Source organism: Nomascus leucogenys, chromosome 13, assembly GCF_006542625.1.
Source record: "Nomascus leucogenys isolate Asia chromosome 13, Asia_NLE_v1, whole genome shotgun sequence".
Classification (NCBI taxonomy): domain Eukaryota; kingdom Metazoa; phylum Chordata; class Mammalia; order Primates; family Hylobatidae; genus Nomascus; species Nomascus leucogenys.
Window position 1 is genome coordinate 67,267,348 of NC_044393.1, and position 24,912 is coordinate 67,292,259.

Below are 24,912 nucleotides of genomic sequence, written 5' to 3' on the forward strand. Positions count from 1 at the left end.
CTTTCAGAGATTTTGACTTAAGGGGCAAGTTGCACTGTTAACTCTTAATTTTTTAGTAGTCAGATGTTTATATGTATCAGTTTTCCCTTGTTGGAGCTTTAACGTAATTCTCCTTTATGAGATGCTAAGCTCTCTACATTCATGTACTCCCAAGGGTACGTGGCTAATATAGATAAATCACATATGTAGTGTTTGCATCCAGATATAATTCATTTTTTGTCTTAATAAACGGACTTTTATTTATCCATAGGCTTTCTCGCTACATCTGTGATCCTTACAGACTACAGAAAATAAAGCGGTTTTAAGACACATGTAAAAAAAGTTTCCAGCCAAAGAGATTTTGTGATGCTCTATAAACACAGTTCATCTGTTATTTATCTGGCATATTAATTTAATGACAACTACACAGGGCCATAGACTTACAAAAGCACACTCTAAGGGATGAAAAGCCATAGGGAGTATTCATTTTTTTTTTTTTTTTTTTTTTTTTTGAGATGGAGTATCGCTCTGTCGTCCAGGCTGGAGTGCAGTGGCACGATCTCCGCTCACCGCAACCTTCACCTCCCAGGTTCTAGTGGTTCTCCTGCCTCAGCCTCCCTAGTATCTGGGACTACAGGCACCCGCCACCACGCCAGTTAATTTTTGTATTTTAGTAGAGACAGGGTTTCACCATGTTGGCCAGGATGGTGTTATCTATTGACCTCGTGATCCGCCCGCCTCGGCAGGATGGTGTTATCTATTGACCTCGTGATCCGCCCGCCTCGGCCTCCCAAAGTGCTGGGATTATAGGCATGAGCCACTGCACCTGGCCTCATTTTTATAAGATCACACAGAGATTAGTTTTCGTTTTGTTTTTGAGATGGAGTTTCGCTCTTGTCGCCCAGGCTGGGGTGGAATGGCCTGAGCTCAGCTCACTGTAACCTCCGCCTCCCGGGTTGAAGCAATTCTCCTGCCTCAGCCTCCAGAGTAGCTGGGATTACAGGAAGGCACCAACACGCCCAGCAATTTTTTTTTTTTTTTTTTTTAACAAAACTCCTAACACCTCGTTAATCATTAATTAGTCTTTGGGTTTTGGTTCAACACCTAACATCTGCAAATTACACAATTATCTTTGTTCTTTCATTTGTGGAAGACACTTTCATTTGTTACCCTGAGAATATGAGACATTCACAATCTAATTCCTGACTACATTTGATTCAAACAGATCGGAATAAGTTCCGGAATATAAAATATTAACTATTTGGGAGTATCTTGTGGGTATGCTCTAATTAAGAAATGCTTCCTTTTCCGAGGAAAACTGCTGACATTACAAGAGTTATTCCAAAGCCACAATTCTTAAGAAAATACATGTTTAACTGAAATCATAAAGATATTTTGTAAAAAAGGGAAATCGCTCCTGCTGGTGTTTTGTGTATAAATCTCTTTCTAACTTCAAGCTCTCTCAAGTTAGGGCACCACAGTAAATAAAGCGGGAACAGTATCACATTGGGAAATAAATATCTGAAATGATACCTATGGCACTATCTAAGGAAACTGAGGCCCAGAAGAATTGAAGTGACCTGTGCAATGACACCAATTTGTTAGCAGAGCCAAGATTAGAACCAAGTTTGGTGCCTTCCTGCATCAGTCCTTTCTCGGTGCTGCAGCAGCCTTTTACTTACTAATTTCACCCTGGAGAAAGGTAGACCATCCTGACGTGGCAGAAGCGTGGACATTCGTTTTCTAAGGGATGGTCACACACCTTTGTCTATTTGCATTTAGTTTCTTTAAAAAGTAAAAACACCTCCATTTTGGAACACTTTTAAAGACAAAAGCAGAACACACGAACGTGCATTTCACTGTTGAGTTCTTAAGAGGCGTACACCGTGTGGTTATAACGTGCGCAACTCTGTCCCAGGCAACTGGACTTATTTTTAGTGTTATTTTCGGCTTCTGCTGCAGAAAACTAGGGATTCAACTACCCGCACCTGCATTTCACACAACATCACTCGTCTCTCTCCTTCACTCCTAATAAGAACACCTTATCTCGTTTCTTCCTGCCTGCTCTACCTTGTCTCAACATTTTCTCTTGTTAACTTCCACCACACCGCCTTCTACTCGGATTGGAAACCCACTCTCCCCCAACTTCTGTCTCATACCCCACCTTCAGGAATCGTCTTCCTTTTTTCCGCCTCTCGTTCGCTTTTGTCTTACGCGGCTTCCGGAACACGGCCCAGAATTACAGCGAAAACACACTGCGCACGCGCACTCTCTCGTCACCGCCGGCTTCTCTTTGGTTGGCCGGTTCGTCCCAATTTCCGACTCGCCCGGCTGCGGAGCAGCAACTCTCACGATATTTGCTGCGGCCCGCAGCCGCGAGCCGCTGCCGGGTTCTGGCGCGTCCTTTCGGTTCTGCTTGTCGCCGGCACTGCTGTGTTACCCGGAACTGCCGGGCCGAGCAGCATGACGTCCGCTTTGGAGAACTACATCAACCGTATCCTCAAGCTGGCCGCCGCGGGCGTGAGCCGGGGTCGCGGAGAGGCCGCCGGTCTGAGATCGGTGGGAGGTTGGGAGGCCCGGCCGCGGCGGGATCCTGGGGGCGGGCGAGGAGATGAGGACCCCGGAAAGACCCAGAGTTCGCCGGCCGCGCCTCGAGCCTTCCCGCTGCTGCGGGCCCAGGGGTCCTTTCCATTTTGCCTGCAAAAGCCAAATGAAAACCCAGTGTGATTATTCCGAACTTTTCTCTCTTAAAAAATATACGCTCTTGATTCTTCCTTACTATTTCCCTATGGCATAAGTGTTAAAAGTTTGTGGAATAAGATGAACAGTCGTCCTGGCGGCGACAACAGTTTTGCAAATCTATGTACTTGTTTTATTCACATAATTTGCTCGTTCGAGGATAGCAAAAAGCTAAACGATGGTTCACAGACTGTTTCTGTCCCTTTACCACTTCAAGTCCCAACTTGTTGGTAGAATGAAAAAAATGCTTGCTGTTATAATGGATTATAGTGAGGAGCAAGTAACAACCCCATGGGAAGTCTTAAAATAGACTTTACAAGTATTACCATTTTAAAGTCTCAGGACAAAAACACTACGTTAAGCTCAGGTAAAAACTGGGTGACAAAAATTAAATACCGAATGCTTTTAATGATGCAGGCGTTATTGGTACCTTGTGACACTGCTTATATAGTTTCTTTACTTTTGAATTACAGAAGCCTGTCCTGGAAGACAGTTTTTTAACATGCTGGAAAATCGTCCAACATCGATTAATTTAGTACTCATCCAATTTTTATTTTAGAAATAAACAGGCCTAAGAAACGAAATATCCTCCCCGAAATAATAGATTGGTAACATTCCTAGTAGAAAAGTGTCAAAAATCCAGGACATTTTGAGATAGGATACACCGATCACATACAGAAAGAGGTTTTCTTTTTCTGTTTTTTCCCTTTTTTAATCATGTAATTATCACAAAGACAAAAACAGAAGCTTTTTTTAAGTTTTTTTTTTTTTTCTTTTTTTGAGTCGAGGGTCTCACTCTGTTGCCCAGGCTGGAGTGCAGTGGCTTGATCAGGGCTCAATGCAGCCTTGAACTCCTGAACTCAAGCAATCCTCCTGCCTCTGCCTCTGCCTCCTGAGTAGCTGGGACTATAGGTCACCAGGCCAGGGTAATAGAGATGGGGGTATCGCTGTGTTGCCCAAGCTAGTCTCACCTCAAGTGATCCTCCTGCCTTGGCGTCCCAAAAACTGAACGTTTTTATGTAGTGAACGTAGTGGCTGTGTTGAATACTTTACCTAGTTGTCATATTTTTTCTAATAATTCAAATGATTACCTTGCCAGAGTCTGTTTTCAATTTGCATTCCCTAAGAAACAGTTTCCTTGATTCAGTTAATCAGGAACTGTTGCCGTTATTACATCTGATGGGAGAATGATTGTGGTAAGTCTTCGGAATTTTCATTCTCTGCTTTCCTGTAGGTTTATTGGTTGCAAGTTTTATGTGAAACCTCTAATCTGTAATGCCTAGACAGCACATTACACCTGTAGTGCAATTTTATTATAATTCAGCTCTTTATCACTTTGCTGTCAATCCACGTTTTCCTCACTAATAAACATTGTGTGTTACCTACAAGGCTTCTATGAGCTAGAATAATAGATTCTGCCCTCAGAGAGCTCCTAGTCTGTAGACCTTTATTAAACTTACTTTTCTTCTTCCATTTTTATTTCCTTCCCATTCAGCACCACATGAATCAGAATTTTTTGAAATTTTGCATATGCTTAGTAACTTTTTAATGATTTAGATACTATTAATATCTAGATATCAACATTTAAGGCTTGTATACAATCTTTGATTTTAGGTTGTGTACATGTCTTCTGTAGGACACATTATGATGATTGACTCTCAATATATACACATATATATGTAAAATTGGCTTGTTCCTTGAAGTTGTTTCTCCCTTACTAATTTATGTCATATAACTAAGATAAAACGTTCCTATGGTGATACTTGTATTTGGAATTTGATCTGAGGAATTCATCTCAAGATTTTTGGGTACTTGATTATTTCTTCACTTACAATTCATACTCTGAATGCTTTCAAAAGAATTTTAAGGCTACTAAACTTTCTCTATTTTCTAACCTTACCTAGTTTCTTTAAATAATTTGATCCCTTATTTTTCCATTCTTCAGTTTTGCTTTTGTTCATTTTCTTTTTAAGCCTTGTGATTTTTTTTTTTTCACTGGGTCCTTAGTGACTATTATTAGTCAAAGTTCTAGCTTTGCCATTTACTAAATTTATATCATGTGCCAGGTGCATATGTGTTAACATTATTTAATGTACAGTACAACCTTGTGAAGAATAAGTACCCCTGTATTCTAGATTAGGAAACAGGTTCAGAGAAGGTGACTCACTTTCTCAGAGTCACAAGGGTAGCAACTGACAGAACCAAACTGGGATTTAAATTTGGTTTGACATCAAAGCCAAGGCCAGTTGCCTGGCTTCTTTCTTAAGAAAGCAATGATGTTTGCTTAGGCACCTCACATTGTATTTTTTCAAATATGGACAGTTTAACATATTTTAATCTCAACACTTCAGGAAGCCTATTGCTATTAATAGATATTTGTATTTTTTTTTAATTTGGTGAAAACCTTAAGTTTAAATTTTCTTATTTTTGTTAACAGGGTAGATAATAAACTGGGAAATTATTTTTAATTTTAAAGAAGAAGGAAAGTGATAAAAAGAGCATCTTAAGTTCTAAAGTTCAATAGTTCTGTATTTCTTTGACACATAATTTATTTGATGGGATAATGTGTAAAATTAAGTCAAGAAGTTATGGATGGGTGTTTATGATAACTATTTGCTAACTAGTTCAATAAATACTCCATATTTTTTTCTCTTCCAAGTTATAGATTTCATTCTCATTTTATTTCATTCTCATTTTATATATTTTGACTTTCAGAAGATAAAACAGTTTAAGAGCTTGAGAGATTTAACCATCAAAATCAGTGTTAGTTGATATTTCTTCAGAAACTTGAATACCATGTGAGTTACTCTGTTATGCTAGACCCATGTCTTCTTTTATTCAATACTAAGCTTTCATAAAACTCGCCCTGATTATTTCCTTCAGGTTCTGGTTTTAATTAGTATAGTCACATTTGTATCTACCTTACTGGGAGAATTAAACAATAAATCCATTTGATACACATTAAACAATACATGTGAGACACACAGAACACTGGTAACTAGTATGTACTCATTAGGTGTTACATGTGACTACTAGTTAAATTTTTAGTATATTTATGGGACTGATTTGAATCTGAAAAATGGCAAATTATGCTTACTTGTGTATAATAGTATAGAATGTTACGGTTTAGTGGTCTGGCTCAGGAGCTAGCCTTTTGTGGTTCATCTCCTGGCTCTGCCACTCACTACCCATGTGACCATAAGACACACCATTCTGTGCCTCAGTTTCTTCTTTGAAATGGGGCTAATTATAGTATTAAAGGGTAGAGATGAGTTGCGATAATGTGTACGGTGTGTTTAGCACACTGCCTAGTGCTGGTATATAGCATATAGTGATACTATTACATTGTTGTAGTTGGTATGTATGGTTCTTCCTTATGTATATTTGCCTATCATTTTCCCTTAAATCTCCTTTGTTTTAGTTTATACCTATAGCTGCTGGTCTACATAAGCTTTTATGCTACTTACTTGGAGATACTCACATTAGTATACTCACATTAGTACATAGATGTCCTTTGTAACTGCCGTCAACTCTGCATATGAGTGAGATGTGCAGTGCAGGTCCCCCCACCCCAGCCAAATAACCAAGAGGTAAATTGTGTACCGTCGAATACTGTTGGTTATAAAAAAGGCATTTTATTTGCCATTGTATAGGTACTTGTATTGGAATACCTGGCAACTAAAATGACTATGAGGTTGAATTTATACTTTCAGGTAAACCAGAATATTTCTCTTTTTCTCCTGAATATTTTCTTTACAGGGAACACTGAAAGGTTTTGACCAGACCATTAATTTGATTTTGGATGAAAGCCATGAACGAGTATTCAGCTCTTCACAGGGGGTAGAGCAAGTGGTACTAGGATTATACATTGTAAGAGGTGACAACGTGTAAGTAAAATATATCTGTTAAAATTATAAATGATACTGCCTTACTTTATGGAGAAGAGGTTTTCCCCAAAATACCCTACTGTGTTGTCCATACATAGTTAGTAGAATCTTGCATTCATTTCTTTCGTAAATATAGCTTTTCTTATGTTTGCGTAAAGTAAGGCACATCTATATGTTTTATGTCAACACCTTTTTAGGTTTCAACCAAAGCTGTCTCTACAAATTAAACTTTTACCTGAGATTTGCCCATTTTTCTACTAGTTAAGTAGCCTGGGTAGAGTCCAGAAAAGGCTCTGCCTTATATTAAATACTTCATTAAAGAGGCTTCTTAAAACGTTCTTACAAATACCCAGAATTTTAGAGGAACATATTTCTAGAGTCCAAGGCCAAAGTTTGAAAAATGGTTTTGAAATCTCTGATTTGAACAATATTAATTCATGCTCAATAACATAGGTGTATTTATAAATAAGTACTTACTCGTTATTCATTTTCTTTTAATTTTTTAGTATCATTGACACAGTTAAGATGTCCCTGTGGCTTCAGTTTACTTGGGACAGACAGATATAAAAGTTTAAGAGTAATTGGCCGGGCGTGATGCCTGTAATCCCAGCACTTTGGGAGTCCGAGGCAAGTGGATCAGGTCAGGAGTTAAAGACCAGCCTCGCCAACATGGCAAAACCCTGTCTCTACTAAAAATACAAAAATTAGCCAGGCTTGGTGGCATGCGCCTGTAGTTCCAGCTACTTGGGAGGCTGAGGTGGGAGAATCACTTGAACCCGGGAGGTGGAAGTTGCAGTGAGCCGAGATCACACCACTGCACTCCAGCCTGGGTGACAGATTGAGACACCTTCTCAAAAAAAAAAAAGGGCCGGGCACAGTGGTTCACACATGTAATCCCAGCACTTTGGGAGGCAGAGGTGGGTGGATCACTTGAGGTCAGGAGTTCGGGACCAGCTTGGCCAACATGGTGAAACCACGTCTTTACTAAAAATATTAAAAAAATTAGCCAGGCGTGGTGGTGCAAGCCTGTAATCCCAGTTACTCGGGAGGCTGAGTCAGGAGAATTCGCCTGGGAGGCGGAAGTTGCAGTGAGCCAAGATCGCAGCACTGCATTCCAGCCTGGGCAACAAGAGCAAAACTCTGTCTCAAAAAATAAAAAAGAAAAGAAAAGTGGCTGATTTGGTTTGCGTGCCATGGCTCGTGCCTGTAATCTCAGCACTTTGAGAGGCCAAGGTGGGTGGATCACTTGAGCCCAGGAGTTCAAGACCAGCCTGGCCAGCATAGTGAAACCCCGTCTGTCCTAAAAATACAAAAATTAGCCTGGTGTGGTGGTGCATGCCTGTAATCCCAGCTACTTGGGAGGCTGAGGCAGGAGAATTTCTTGAACCTGGTAGATGGAGGTTGCAGTGAGCCGAGGTCGCGCCTTTGCACTCCAGCCTGGGCAAAAAGAGTGAAACTCCATCTTGAAAAAAAAAGAAAAGTGGCTGATGTGACAGAGGAACTGAATTTTAAATTTTATATAATTGTAATTAATTTTAATAGTTACATGTGGCCAGTATTAGTATAGTTACACAGGCTAGAAGAATGCCAAATCAATTTTCTAGTGAGTACTACACTGAATCAAAATATAGTTGGAAAGAAGCAAAAGACACATTAGCAATTTTAAGCTAGATACATTAACAAATTCTAGGGGACTAACTGTCCCCTGGAATAACTTAAAAAATGCAGGAATAATTTACTCATTTAAGTTGTTTATGTTAGCATCACCTTTAGATGAATAAATAATTTGATCTGTAATCAAAAATCAAGAGTTTATAGAATATTTTAGAGATGACTTTTAGGTGGAGTTACAAGGTGAGCTGTAAGTAAATGAGAGAGAGGCAGAGCAGATAGGGCCCAGGTCTCTGGATCAGAACAACACTGTTTATATTGGAGCTGTGCATAATAATTGATTTTAAGATTTCTCCTACTTAAAACAATTTTTTCTTGAACTTCAGTGAAAAAAGTGGTGTGCTAGAGCCAGCTTGTACTGGCTCATGAAAGCAGATTGTTATATTTTAAGGAATTTTACAAGCTAGTTAATTGATGTCTTGTTACTAGCTTGAAATTGGCCATGGTGGGAGTGTTTGCACAATGGATATTAGTAAATGCTGCAAATCAGGCTCCGGCTCTTTTTCCAGAGAGCTGGTTTTTAAACATTTATCAGCATTTCCCTGCTTACCATAGGGATTTTAAGTGATACTGAATATTTAAGAGTGGAATTGAGGCCTTTAGTTTGAGAAAACTTAGTTCATTCTGCCAGAGTTTGATATTTTTCATTTATTAGATGACTTAAGACTTTATATACTTTAAAGCAAAATTTGGCAAATCCCTTATTACTAGTATTTGTCTTTAGAATTTGGCCAGGCACAGTGGCTCACACCTGTTGTCCCAGCACTTTGGGAGGCCGAGGCTGGCGAATTACTGGAGGTCAGGAGTTCGAGACCTGCCTAGCCAACATGGTGAAACCCTGTCTCTACTAAAAATACAAAAATTAGCCGGGTGGGGTGTAGTGGCATGCGCCTGTAATCCCAGCTACTTGGGAGGCTGAAGCATGAGAATTGCTTGAACCTGGGAAGCGGAGGTTGGAGTGAGTCGAGATCGTGCCACTGCACTCCAGCCTGTGCAACAAGAGCGAAACTCTATCAAAAAAAAAAAAAAAAAAAAAAAAAAATTTACTCTCTTTAAAACCAGACAAATGTAAACCCAACCAATACTTTTTCAAAATAATATTTCATAGACATCTTGTGGTCTGAGTGATAACATTGAATATTTCCAGTTAGAGGGCTATGGGTTGGTTATCTAGCATGGTATTAATGAATTTAAAGTTATAGATACTATGTTTGTGTTGAACAAGAAAAAATTTTCTAGCTTTACCTGAGCCAATCACATCAAAAAATGATTTGTTAGATACCAAATTACTTGTTCCTACTATTATTTTTGTATATGAAGAACTGGCTTTGGATTTAACTGAAAACTTAGGAAAACAATCTAATAGCTGTTATCTATATCATTGATTTAATTCATCAAAGTTACTGAAATAATTGATACTTTTACTTGCTAATTATTTTAGGAGTGATTTTGTGAAATTTATTTTTAATACAGTCCTAGAATTGAATTGAAATATGATTTGGAAGTTTGAGGGTTTTTTTACTGTATCTATCCCTGTGTGTCTGTTTCCTTTAAAGATTCATGATACAATCACTATGTACAATATGTCCTTTAATATTGGTTCCTGTAATAATGTGCCTTCAAATTATTTCTTGAGTTTTGTGACTTAAATATGCAGTTCACTGACTCATGCCAATGTTGTTTGCTTTTTACTTTAATTAGTTCTTTTTACTATGCTCTCTCAGTTTTATATTTTGGAAGAATGGTACTCAGTGCTTTGATTTGATTAGTAAGATTTTTGAAACACATGTAAATTTATTTCAGAAATGTGATTGTTTTAACTCTGACTTTTTTAGTGCAGTCATTGGAGAAATTGATGAAGAAACAGATTCTGCGCTTGATTTGGGGAATATTCGAGCAGAACCTTTAAATTCTGTAGCACACTGAGGAAAAACTACATACTTGGACATCTGTAAATCTTTGTACAGAAACTGATTATTCTGAGGATGATATATGGAATTTTTATGAATGTGTAACTGGATTTTGACTCCTTATTGATTCATTGTAATATGTAAATTAAAATATTTCTACATTTTATTGACAAAAAAACTTTTTTTTTTGCCTAAATATAAGTTTGGTAGCTTGGTTTCTTTTTTTTTATTAAATAGTGTGAAAATATAATGGTCATTTTGAAAACTTTTAGAAAAAAGTAGTACTTTTTGATACTTTAGTATTTATGGAAACTAGTGGAAAAGAGAAATTAGTGTGCTATATAAATCAGGCATTCAAATAACAGTAGTACAGGATATATGTGTTTTCTTTCCCTGATATTTAGGAAAATCACAGGAAGGTAAATCTTTCCTGGAGTTAATCTGAATCATTGGCATTTATCCGATTCCACTGGTGGTAGTTTGCTAGTGCTTCTAAAAGTTGCTCCCTAGCACTGAGAGGTGTGGGTAGGTAAAAATGTGTTTGCTTGAGAAAAGGAAAAATGCTAACAAGGTTTTAATAGATTGGCCGAAAATTCCAACTTGAATATTAAGAATGACTAGGAATGGTAGAATTGACAGAGATGATTGGTAAAGTCTCTTGATGCCCAGTTGGTTAGGTATGAAAGTAATATGAACACATTAATGTTGAATTTTACAGACAGTATATTATCTGAAAAAAATTGATTCCACGTAGTCTTCAATTTTTAATTTTTAAGAATTGGAGAATTTCTAATATTAAAGTTAGTTTATAAATGTGAGTAAATAAACTCTAAGTTTATATTGAAGTAGTGCTAGCTATTATTGTCAGCAGTTTTCCATGCATCATTATCCATAAACCTGATTTCAGAAGACGTCAACTTAGTTTTTTAAACAATTGATAGAAACAATGTTATAAGTAGTGTTTAGATATTCAGGCTAGTCCATAAAATTTCTGATCAACTCATGTGTAGGCCCAAGTGTGTATCTTTGTGATGAGAAGAACATAGAAAAATATTTACATCCTTGTAATTGAAACAAATTTAAATAGTTTTTGTTGTGTGTTTATCAAAGTGCTTAAAAATAGTAGTTGGCAAACTTTTTCTATGAAGATCCAGATAGTCTTTTAGGCTTTGAAGGCCATATGGTCTCTGTTACAGCTACTCACCTCTGCTATTGTGGCATACAAATGACCATAGATAATACATAAATGAATAGTGGCTGTCTTCCAGTAAAACTTCATTTATAAAAAGGATTGGGCTTGAAGGCATAGTTGCTGACCCTTGGCTTAATACAAGTTCAATAAGAAAAAATGAACAATTTGTATAAATTCTGGAATAGATCCTTATAGACTATGAATTTAGAGGTAGGTTTCATTCATATTTTAAAATATATTAAACTCCATACTTATTAAACATAATAGCTTTTTGGGGGAGGCAAATATCTTCACCCAAATCAGCCTTGTAAGGGGAGACGCACTATTCCCTAGAATTATTTGGTTGATGTTAAGGGCTGTCTCTGGGAGAATTAGAGAAGTTAGCTAGTGTTGGCTATTCATAAGCCTTTGGCTTTTGTAGTATAATGTTTTATAATCAATTTATTAATAAAATCATGGAAAGTGGGTAAGGCAAACAGGCAAATTTAGGGACTGTGAATGAAATATTTTAGTACATGGCATTTTTAATTGGTAAAGTAATTCCAAAAATTAGAGTACACATCATTCAGTTGCTAAGAAAAATGCGTTCTAACAGTACAAATGAAGTCCAGAGTCAGATCTTTTCTCAAAATACTTGGCATATCAACACAAATTACACATAAACAAGTAAATAAAAACCAGTCCTGTCCCTCATGATAATGGGTTTCTAATGTGATGTATTCTTGAAATCTGAAACACCTTATAAAGCTGTATTTTCCTGATTGATGTTGGAAAAAGCATTCCTAAAATGTGAATTATTGTTTTTATGAATAGTTATGGAGGATGTGATGATAATATGCCACATGATCTATGTAATTCTTTATTCCTGGATACAAGCACATGGTGGACTTCTTATGCTCACGACCGATTAAAATTGGATTTATTTTTGCATGAGAATTGTAAGGGAGCCACAACCATGAGTAGTAACATAATTAATATACAGTGTCAAGATTTTGTATTTAATGAGACATTTATTCTATAATCAGTTCTTATTTATAAAGCGGCTCAAATCAATTTCAACCTGTAATTACCTCTGTGCTTTGTGACTCAGGCACAATCTAAACCCAGCTTAATGAATCAAAGAGATGTTTCTTGGCAAGATATTTTCATTAAAGTTATTTGGAAAGGGCAATTAACTGCAAAAGGGACTTTTTTTTTTTTAACTGACAAGATACTATCTAAAATAATAGTTTAAAATAACATTGCTTTTAAGTCAAAGCACTTTGGTAACTTGGCCTCACATGCTGACAGTTTTGGCTTAAATATTACAAATCTTGATCCCAGAAGAGCAAGAGAGAAAGTTTTACTAATATTTGCTTAAACATCCTGTTTAACAACTTTGTAACATCCTTCTGAATTTTTAAGCTAATAATGTGAGATATAAGTATGATAAAAACAACTTTTAAACGGTATTTAATGCAAATACAGAATAACGATGTCAACATTTTCCTCAGCCGTGTAACCTGAGATTCATCATGTGAATGAGAAAGTGAAGTCCCTTTATAATGGCATGTCAACCAGACAGTTTAGTAGCCAGGGTTGTAAGGCAGCTCTTAACTGACAGTATAGTTAGTATGTTCTGGGCCTTCATCTTCAAAATTAGTAGGTAGCATTTATTGAGTGCATATCATGTGCCAGGCCTGATGCCGAGTGCTTACAATGATCATTTTATATATGGGAAAATTGAGGCTAAGCAGGGTCAAGTGCCTTATAAGAGGTAGCACTAGTAAGTAACAGTGCTCAAATTCAACTGGGTCTTTCAGCTCTTTATACAATACTGCTGTTATCAGAAAGTATAGTCTCAAAATCTGCTATCAAGCATCTGTCAGAAGCCTGATGAGAAATACTCAGATGATCTAACGCAGTTCCCAAACCTGCACTGTGGGCCATTTTCATTACAATTACCTAAGGTGCTTTAAAAATTTTCTTGGGCCCTACTCATTGTTGTGGTTCAGCAGCTGTGTAATGGAGCAAAAAGGAATAGTCACTAAACAGCGAAGGAAAGCGTGGTGGAATTATTAAAAGACCTAGTACTTATGTGCTGAGATGAGTCTCTAACCCCACAGAATTGAATTCAATCACAGGATCTTATTCAAGATAAGGATAATAACATCTATCTTCTTCGGTTGTAAAAAGTAACATTAGACTGCATTTTAAACATTTGGTATGATTTTGAGGACATAACGGTAAACAGCCATTTAATACTATTCCAGGTAGTCAAAGGCCAATGTATAAAAGTTACAAATACAGGTCTTGTCAGCTTAGCTTTTTAAGCGTCTGTCCCACTGACTACCATATCTCTACAAGAGAATAGATGAATTCAGGTTATGTGGGAAGTATGTGTAAGTTTACACCATTTTAACAAATGTACAATAAAATTTGTTTCTATGTCAGCATATACTCTTGACTCAAGGAGTTTAAAAGTGTAAACTCAAAGGTCTTTCACATGTAAAGAGGAACCTCTCCATTCTATACTTGTATAGGCATCACCTCATTATATAGATTTATTTTTATTAAATTTTACTTATTTTGGGTTTAAAAAAACTTGGGCTGTGAATCTGTTTTAAGTCATGGGCAAATTTGATAAAAATTCCTTTCTGTCTACATGTAATACTGAAAAATTGTTTTTGGTAAAGCTATCTCCATTTAGATTGATACCCATTAAATAGCATAGTGCTCCCATTAAACTAGCGACAAATTCATTTAATTGTGAGATATCTAGTACTTATGCTCCATCCTGTTTATAGGGATTATTGATGTGAGATTTGGTCAGATGCTGTGATGTGATCTTCATTCCTATGTATAGTGGGAAACTGTGAGACCAGCTTAATCTTCGTAAATCGATGCTGCCTCCTAGTGGACATTGCTTTCTTTTCTACCTGTCCACAAACCAAAAAAACAGATTTTTGGAATTTTGTCAGGGACACTTATCAAGCCATTAATACATGCCAGGCAGTGCGCTCAAAGCTGTGGATAAGCCAGGGAACAGTATTCTTGTCCTTGTGAAGCTTCTATCTGTATCTACCTCAGCCAAATCATCTTGACTCAGATTTACTGTCGAAGGTCGTGTTATTTAATCAGATTCTTTCAGTATTCTAGGATATAATTTATGGGTTCTGGATTCATTCAAAACAACTAGAAATAGTCTTTTTAAAATGAATATAATTCAAATCAATTATTTTCCCCATCTATTTTTTTTCTTTTAAGATTGCTAAGTCTGTAGGTTGCATAATTCTAAGGATAAAGGCGAAATAGGACTTCACCAGGAGAATTTCTTTCATTAGTTAACAGTACGCCATCTTCTGCCCACTGGCATCATTTGGGGAATGAAGGTGCTGAGAATTGTTCTTCCAGATATCTTTCAGACCTCTTCTTGGTTTTGGCATTAAGTTTTTTTTAAACTCAATTTTTGTGTTAGTTTTTTGTTATGCCTTTTTATTTCCTTCTTTTTTTAATGTTTCTTTTTTTTTAAAGCCCTTTAATTTTTATTTATTTATTTATTTTTGAGACAAGTCTTGCTCTTTCAGCCAGGCTGGAGTGCAGTGGTGCGATCTTGGCTCACTGCAACCTCCACCTCCTGGGTTCAAGTGATTCCCCTGCCTTAGCCTCCCGAGTAGCTGGGACTACAGGCATGCGCCACCACACGTGGCTAATTTTGTATTGTAGTAGAGATGGGGTTTCACCCTGTTGACCAGGATGGTCTTGATCTGATCTTGTGATTTGCCCGCCTCGGCCTCCCAAAGTGCTGGAATTACAGGCATGAACCACTGCGCCCAGCCAAAGTCCTTTTATTTTACAGAGTATTACTTGTCAGAAATAGCACAGATCAAGCATTGCTACAACTATATCAAATTCTCATCAATGTCCCTACAACGATATGATATACTTTCTCTCTTTAGGGTAATGTTCGATTATACTGTATATATTTTGCTTTTATGTAGGTTTTTTTTTTCACATATACTGGCTTTACAAATGCCATATAATTAGTATGGTACCAAATTGTTATTACATTTGAAATATGTTAAAAAGAATCCAGGAGTCAGGGTGGGTGGGAGACATCTCCAGGGCACACAATACATTGTGTCTTATATTAAAAACTAGTGTGCATTGGGGTGGGGAACAGGCAGGAAACTAATGTGTTTCTGTTTGATATATGAAAATATGCACAAGCTATCTTATGTTTCATCTCATATCAAGAAAATGATTATAATAAATCATACTCTAGAAAACTCATTAACTGATACAAGTTGCCAGAAAATGCTGCACTATGGCTTATTTCACATTGTAAAATAAATGCCCTGAAAGTGATCACAATGATAGTTAAAAGTTAAATTTTTTATTTTAAAATTTAAATATTTATTTTAAAAAGTAGCTCTCTCAATCTGACTTGGATAAGCTTTATTTTAATTGTGCTTCTGCTAATTACAGAGACATTTCAATTCACACTAATAGGAGGTATGATTTTTAAAAGGAAATTGTTAATTAGGGTCTTGGGCTAGTCCAGTGTAGCATGGTAGTGACAGGCACAGATTCTGGAGTCAGACTTAGTTCATAGAATTTAGCATATTAATCTTCCCATGTCTTAGTTGCTATGAAAATGAGTACCTGCCTCCTTGTACTGTCAAAATTAAGATAAGCAGTTAGCACTCCCTAGAACATACTAATTTGTCAATATTAATGATAGCTAACAATTATCCTGATATTGAATGATGGATTCCAAATTATTTATTGCGGCCTAGGAAAAGTACTAAGAAGTAATTGATAGCATTCCCTGATAATTTTGATGAAAAAATAGGAAAATTCTGGACAGACCTAGAAATTTATTGTAAATGAAAGTAGGTTTCCCTTGTGCAAAGGTAATGTGATGTTTTTAATCACATTTTTTAAAATTAAAAATTTGATCAAATTTTTAAAAGTAACATGAGGCAGAGAAAGTACAGAAAGGAGCAACCAAAGTCAAAGTGATTAAGTTATAAAAAGGTTAGATTTCTTTGGTGTGAAAAGATAAATGAGAAATGAGAATATGCCAGAGATCTGAAATGAAGAATGGATAAGAGCTTGCATATTTAATTTTGTATATTAAAACCAAATATTCTATGAAGATCAGAAGGATAATTTTAGGTCAAATGTAATTCTACATTAAAGAAAGAAGAATAAACCTTAACTCATTAGTAATCCTTCATTTCCTGAGTATTTACTGAATGACAACAATAACACAGACGACATGCCCGGTAAAGTGGTGTTTGAAGGCAATATATAAAAGCTTCTCATGCATAGCAAAGATGCATTTTCCTCTATGCATAGCAATATGGGAGAGGTTGGAGGAGAATCTTCATGGAAATGGATGACTTGTGCTGGACCCTAAGGATAGTAAGGATTTCTCCATAGATGGTTAGGAAAACTTCAAATTGGCAGACAGGAAGGCAGGAAGGAGTAAGATATGGTTGAGTAATTAGGAGTAGACTGACCTCTCTGTACAGTAAAGGCTCAAATCCTTTATATTGCAAAGAAAGGACCTGTCCTTCACCAGTTCCTGGAAGAAAACCTCTTGAGTCCTTGGGATATCTTACCTGTTAAAGAGTGCTTTTGTATGCCTGAGACCATAGGCCTTGCTGTTACAGTTTAAGCTCTGGGACACTGGAGATTCAGGAGCTAAGGTCAGTTATGAGGAAGCTGAATATTTATGTGACTGAACCCTGATAAAAACCCCGAACACCAAGGCTCAAGAGAGCTCATTAGCAATACTTTGCATGTGTTGGTAAACACGGTTGCTGAATTAGGTGTTGTCTGTGCAGCTCCACTGGGAGAGGACATCTTGAAGTTTGTGCCTGATTTCTCCTGATTTTCACCCTGCACACCTTTTCCATTTACTGATTTTAATCTATATCCTTTCACTATAATAAACTGCAACTGGGAGCATAGCAGCTTTTCTGAATCCTATGATTCCAAGTGTATCAATGAACCTCAGTATGATCTTGGGGACCCCCAACTCACTATCTAAATAAATTTTTCATTGAAAATTAGTGAGAAGGGAAAAGATGGCCTTCAATACTAGTGCAAAGTTAATACTTTATTCTTAGAGCGGCAAGTTGTTTTTAGGGGATTAAAAATGTAAGATGTTTAAGGGAACATGAATTTGGATGCATTGAACAGAATTGGTAATCTGAAGGAGAAACTGGAGGCAAATTGTTTCAAGTTAGGAAGCTATTGCAGTAATTAAACTGAGCTGACACATTTTCACGTCAGATTTTCAGATATGATAAAGGCTGGAAGTACAGAGTTTCAAAAGATGTACATAAATTTATCGAAAGGAAATTTTGGAATGGTGATTCTTTTTTTTTTTTTTTTTTTTTTTTTTTTTGAGACGGAGTCTCGCTCTGTCGCCCAGGCTGGAGTGCAGTGGCGCAATCTCGGCTCACTGCAAGCTCCGCCTCCCGGGTTCACGCCATTCTCCTGCCTCAGCCTCTCCGAGTAGCTGGGACTACAGGCGCCCGCGGTGATTCTAACCTTTAAGGTTGGTGCCAAGGAAGGAAAACAACTAACTTTGCAACAATCTGTTCAACAAACAATGAGAGTTACCAAATGCCAGACACTGCTAAGTGCTGGGAACTTAGACGTAACCAAAGACTTACAACATACTAGTCTTTAAGACAGGCTTTGAGAAATTCAAGTGTAGGGTAAGGCCACCTCCCCAGCAAGTAAATACTGACATGTTGAAGATATGTACTGGGTGATATGAGAGCCCACAGGACAGACACCTAGAGAAAGTTTAATAGCAACACTAGGCTGGACTGAGTGGTGAATAGGTTGATATAGCAATTTAATAAATGTGTTATTGTCAATGTAGGCATTTTGCTCATAGCTTAGGGCAAGTGATAAAAAACAGAGCTTAACAAAGGACTGGATGTTTTAGTTTGACAGCAGTGTCTAAATTACAGATTAGAGAACTAATGACTAGCCATACCGAAGACAATTATCTGGAAATGCCTTCCCTAAGTGCCAATAGATAATGAAAATATAATCAACAGCTTTAAGTGACCCCATGCATCTTAATGCCTTTCAAGCAAAATGTTTTTCTGACTTCCAAATATAAACAACCTAAGCATTGTGCAGTAGCCATGAGGGATCAGGTATCCAAGTGCATATTATATTGTCTTTGTAGAGCCATTGGAGGGAGTAATAGTTTCAGAGTCATGAAACAAATCATAAGTAGCTGCTCTGGTGCTCTCTAGAGGCAGAACTTGCTGAATTTGAAGACTATTAATGGTGCAGCTCTCACTGGTAAAAGTGAAAAATCTCTCAGCCCTACATAGCATCTTTAAGAAAGCTTTAATTTTGGTTTTTCAGAGCAATATTCACATGACATCTTTAGGATCTGGAATCTTATTGCCATTAGGTTGGAACTCTACCTAAACTAAAAATAAGTGGTCTCTATCAAGTTGAAATTACTTTAATATTTTCATTTATGTTTATACTATTTGTTTAAATGCAGAGAACATGGCTAACCATTCAGGACCATTTAATTATCAAATTATTAATGATTCTTCCATAATAAACATAAACTGTCATATTTGTTGACTTATGTTTCATTCCGTGGAATTCAAATTTAATTAATTGATAAAGCACATTGTACTTTATAGTAGTTTATTCCTTAAGTGTTTGAATTTACACTTTTTTCTCCTGTGACAGCATCTATTCCCAAGGCAATCAACATTTTAATGGAATGAACTGAGGCTTGCAATTGCTAATGTTATTCTCCCATCCCAGTTTCTACTTGTTTTTTGTAAAAAAAGGAGGTTTCTAAATCTTGACTCTTGATTGACAATTAATGGGCTAAATTTCCCATTAGCAAACACTTTTCACATATACACTAATATTAGTATCTAAATTATATTAAAATCTGTAATTTGGTAGCAATTGACTTGAAATTTGTGATACTTCAACTTCCGCTAAGTTGTAGTTTTGCTTGTATCACTCATAAAGAGTTGCTAAAAATGCAAAGGGCAAATTTGAAATAACTATAAGAATAAACCTTTAATGAACTTTTTAATATGCAATACTCAGTTGTAAATAACCATTATCTTTACTGAATCAGATGTTTCATTAACTGTTAGCAGTTATTTCGAGTTATTTATATATCACAGAATTTTGAACTAAAGGTAGAGATCATCTAGCTGAATTTCCTTTATATTAAAGAAGAGGAGAAAATCTTAATACTAAGTATGTGTGAGCCTGGAGCTGCTATGGAGTATGTAGAGAGAGTCTCCTAGGTGATACCGACTCAGGAAAGCAGAATCAAGCAATAAAGAGACATTTTGGGCCTGATGACATCATTTCAGCACCTGGATCCAGCAATGCCTAAAGATGTGACTCCTAGACTTTTCACTTACATGAGCCAAAACAGTTCCTTTGCATCAATCGCTCTGTGATGCATTTTATAATGTACAACCAAGAATCTTAATATTTATTATTTTGCATTAAATATCAGTAAGTTTGATATAAAAAGCTCAGTAAAATTCATTAATTTGAGAATGTGTCTATATCATACTAAAGTTTTAAACCTACATAATTTTCAATATTTGTACCTTTTACTGCAAAAATAAAAATGAGTTTATCCTTGCCCTAAAGCTGTAAAATTAAACTCTGTACAATTCTAGTTATTTGAAATATAAAATTATTGGTCATTTCATGTATACATTTGTGGTAACACTTTAACTTTTTCCCTGTAAGGCCATCTTTTGTATGTTTCCGTTTCCATCAAGCAGGCTTTTAATGCAGCTTTATCTTCTGGGTTTCCCTAGTCATAATTAAGGGTTTGGCCCTAGTTCACAAGTAATCTTCTAGCACAAATTTTATAAACAAATGCCCTGTGAATCTGCATGGCATAAATCAAGTCTCTAGATCCTGATCACTTCTATGTGAATTTGTAATATTCTGCTTTTGGACTTGTAAGACCAAGAGCAGACTCCCTAAACACAGAGGAGGCAGTAATAATTTAGGACAGCTTAAACATTCTGGCTGACTGCTTCATCAATGCTATTTAATAACAGAATTCTGGGGACATCTTGAAATAGATACATTGGCAGATTTTTTGTTTTTGTTTTTGCTTGTCCTACAGATAATGCTGATGAAGAAACCATAAAGTGTCATTTGAAAGGAAGTTACGATTATTATTGGTGAGTACATCAGTTAGAATGGTATTTGGCTATAAGCACTGGAAACTCTGACTGCCAGTGGCTTTAACAGGCAGGAGTTCATTTATCTCGAGAGAAAAGAACAGAAAAGTGAAAAGGAAGGCAGTTCAGACTGGGGCACCTACTCAAAGAAGTGACCCAGTACCCAGGCCACTATTTTCTGTTTGCCATTCTTTTGTTCTAATAATTTGCCTGTGGCGTCTCGTGACTCGTATTTTCCATCTAATTAGAATAAAGAAAGACGAAATAGGAAAGTGAGATTATCATATGGGAAAAACAAATGCTTTCCCAACTATAACCAGCAGACTATATTGGCAAAATATACTGCTTGAATGCCATTGGCCAGATCTTTGTCATATGGTCACCCTAACTACAAGGGAGGCTAGGAAGGTGAGGGATTTTTTTCCTTTTATAGTGACATTTTGCCACTCCAAATAAAAAAAGGGTTGCTGTTAGGAAAAAGAGAAGAATGGGGATGGGGTGGACAACCAATAATGCCTGCCATTGTGCTAGTATAGAAGCAAGTATCTCAGAGGCAGGTGAAAACAACTTCTATGCCCAAACAGGATTCTTGTTTATCTCTGATATAAAATGCAGAATATGAATTTTAATAAATTCTCCAAGTGAGTCATATGCACATTAAAGTTTGAGGAGCACTGATCTATACTGTCTTTCTACACACTGTTTTACCTTACTTTATCCTTCAGGATTCTGGCATCAAGTCCCTCCCTATCAGTCTTTAAAAACTGTAGCCTTAAATCAGTAGGGATATAGAAGACATGAACAATACTTTCATCCATCTTGACTTAATTGCCATTTATAGAACGTTCTATCCCAAGACATCAGAATATATATTCTTTTTAAACATTTAATGAAAGGATTTAACTCCCAAACTCCAAAGCAAGATGTTCTAAGAAGACTCATTTAATCTTAAAAAACCAGATTTTAAATTGTACAGGAGAAATGCTTATATGAGAAGAGAATTATGGGGCACTCTGAATACTAATTTAAGAAAGAAATATAAACCCCTTTTAAAACTCACATAATTTTCCCATTTCCCTTGAAGAAGATATTAATATTTCTGATATCACATAGGAGTAAAAATTGAGGGGAGGTCCCAATATCCAATATTAATAGAGCTGTGATTATTCAAACTTTAGACTTAAATTTTTTAAATAGAGTAATGGTTGTTTAGTAGAGATTAATATCTAAATAAGGAAAATGAAGAAAGGGACTAAAAATCAAGTAAATAGGATAATTGAGTTTTAATGCGAAAGGATTTTTGTATCATGATTTTACCACCCTGAATATCAAAGTCAGTGATGTCTCCAAAAGGCAAAGGGAAGTGTACCAATTTTTGGAGCACTGTAGAAAGTGAAAAGTCATCTGCCAGATCTAACATGGTATACTCTAATGGAAAAATCATCAAGATTCTCTTCCTTCTTCTGATTCTATGGTAACAGTTTAGTTGAGAAAATAAATCATAATTTGTGATTTCAAACATTTAATATGTGCACATGTATATTATAATATATTCATCCTTTATCATGCTTTTTTGAATAAATTTGCCACCTTATTGCATATGAAGAATATCTCCATATTCTTATAGCTGCTTTTCTAATTCCTTTCCTCCCTTATTGGTTACGAATTGTTCAGTTCTAACAACGATTTGTAAATTTTAATACTATAGATATATTGCTGTTAATTATTACACCTAAAAATAAATTATTTTACAGATGCTACTAAGAATGTCTTTTTTTTTTTCTGAGATTCTTGCCATAGTTTAAGGGTGATATGTAATGGGATAAGTGACGGTATGTAAAAATAGCAAGGACACACATTTTTAAAAAAGAAAAGGTTATATTTGAAGAAAGCCCTGGACTTTGATGATTTAAGAAGAATTTTAATTATTGTCCTCAAGCAAGATTAAATTTTCTGGTTTGATGTGGCTATATTTTTCATTTACTACAGTAAAAAATAAAGCATATGAAACTATAAACAAGACACCTGCATGTGTATGCTTATTGCACTATTCACAGTAGCAAAGTCATAGAACCAAACTAAATGTCCATGAGTGGTTGATTTGATAAAGGAAATATTTCATATATACATATTATATATATACCCACACACACACACACATATATAACATTTTTGTATATATACACAATAACATTTACTGTTTACATATTGTATATATAGTGTGTATATATAGAGTGTATATATATAGATTATGTGTGTATATATATACACACATTCCATGATATATATATTATATAAATATATAATATATATAATAGATAATATTATATATATATAATGGAATACTATGAAGCCATAAAAAAGAAATCATGTCCTTTGCAGAAACATGGATTGAGCTACAGCTCATTATCCTAAGTGAACTAACTTGGAAACAGAAAATCAACTATCACATGTTCTCACTTATCAGTGGGAGCTAAACAATGGGTACACATGGACACAAAAATGGAAATAATAGACACTTGGGACTACAATGGGGGGAGTATAAGAGGAGGCTCAGGGTTGAAAAACTACCTATTGGGTAATGTTCACTCTATGAGTGATGGGTACACTGGAAACCCAATCTCCACCTTTACACAATATACCCATGTAATAAACATGCTCATGTATCCCTTGAATCTAAAATTTTAAAAAAAAGTATATGAAATTTAAATTTCAAATTATTACAGAACGCAACTGACAGATTTCAAATACGTTATTTTCCTATACAGCTGAGAGGTAGTTATTCATTTGTTAAACTTGGTTTTGGTATATTCTGGAAACATATTAAGAATAATGAGTATCAAATTGGGCCAAATAACAATAATATTCATCTTTGCTATGTGATCTAATTCAAAGAGTACAGGTTTGGGGTCAGACATATTTGAGATCAATTCCACGTTCTGTCTATTACTAACTCCTTTTTATAAGGCTAGGGTGTGGATTAAATGAGATTAAATGTACATAATCTACAAAAGGTTACATTCCTTCCTCCTATTTTATGATTATACATAGAATAGGGTATTCATTAGGTTACCATCTAGAGTACTATTGACAAATAATTAATTTTTGGAAATGAATCTAATTCATTATATATTGAAATGCCAGTTTCATGCCATCCAAATGATCTCTTGTGGAAAAAATTAGTTAAATTTAATTATTAGTAGCAGGTCATTTAGATAAGTGAAATTATAAATGGTACAGGTTGCTTTGGTTTGTTTAAAAAACTAAAGAAAAATGATTGTGTAAGTTCAGGTCCTTCCCAGAAAAAGAAAAAGAAAAAATAAGCACACACACACACTGTGGGGGCAATGGGAGAGTGTCTGCACTTACACATAGCTACTAAGTAGAAAGCTGTAAATAAATACACTGACAATGGAGATGAAAAAAAGGAGATGAACTGAGAGAGACATTGAATAAATGGATTCTGTAAGGTGGACATTTTGCTTGTAATAATTATCAAAGAAAAAGAAGAGAGAGAAAGGAGCAAGAGAAGTGAGTGAGAAAGAGGAAGGAAGGAGTGGTAGAGACAGAGGTGTGACAGGACAAACCAATTAGGTATGAGCTTAAACCAAGGAAGTAAAAGAAAAAGATAAGAATAGTAAAGTCCATGAAAATACATATATTTTTATAGACATTTATAATTAAATTCGTGTATATTATTTTACAATTATTTATAAACACTTATTGTAATAAATATTAATAGCTTAATTTTATAACTATAAACTGTCATGCAGTTTAATATGCTTATTAGTACTACCTGACAGCTGTAGATTACTGGACAGAGGAAGAGAGAGAGGTGCAAAAATAGATAAATTAATAAAATCTGATACTTCTCTCTATATATGGTTTGAAACATATTTAATGATACATGGGCATGGGTTAAAAAATGAGAAATTATGGTCTAAAATTCCCTGTATAAGCTTACAATTAGAAGATATCAGAGAACATACTGTATTCTTCTTTTTTATTTATAGTTCTTTAACATAACTCAATTGAACTTACACATCATAAACATCAATAGGGACTATAAATGTATGCCATACATTTAGAAATTCAAAAATACTAATTGCTAGGCATATTATGCAGATTGCATTATTGTAACGTTGCATTTTAATGCCTTTTATGTGCTAGACATTATTCTAGGTGCTCCAAGAAATCTACAAATATGACTCCTGATCTCAAACAGCTTATAATACTGCAGGAGATATAAAATGGGTATAAGAATAACAATAAAACAAAAATTCCTGAGGTTGGGAAGCTCTAGATTGTGGTTATCAAGA

The 24,912-nt window shown here is 35.6% G+C and overlaps 1 protein-coding gene across 1 annotated transcript; it reads left to right on the plus strand.

Moving 5' to 3' along the window:
- Positions 1–2,260: 2,260 nt before the first annotated feature.
- Positions 2,261–13,812, plus strand: LSM8 (LSM8 homolog, U6 small nuclear RNA associated). Its single transcript, XM_003261242.4, has 4 exons — positions 2,261–2,473; positions 3,874–3,914; positions 6,478–6,605; positions 10,112–13,812. Exons 1-4 carry the CDS (start codon positions 2,443–2,445, stop codon positions 10,200–10,202), a joined length of 291 nt encoding a protein of 96 aa, XP_003261290.1. The 5' UTR covers positions 2,261–2,442; the 3' UTR covers positions 10,203–13,812.
- The last annotated feature ends 11,100 nt before the right edge of the window (positions 13,813–24,912 follow it).

Coding starts and splice junctions, on each gene's coding strand:
- LSM8 (XM_003261242.4), top strand. CDS start 2,443: ATGACGTCCGCTTTGGAGAACTACATCAACC. Junction 3,915..6,477: donor CTGATGGGAGAATGATTGTG/GTAAGTCTTCGG, acceptor TTTTCTTTACAG/GGAACACTGAAAGGTTTTGA. Junction 6,606..10,111: donor ATTGTAAGAGGTGACAACGT/GTAAGTAAAATA, acceptor TGACTTTTTTAG/TGCAGTCATTGGAGAAATTG.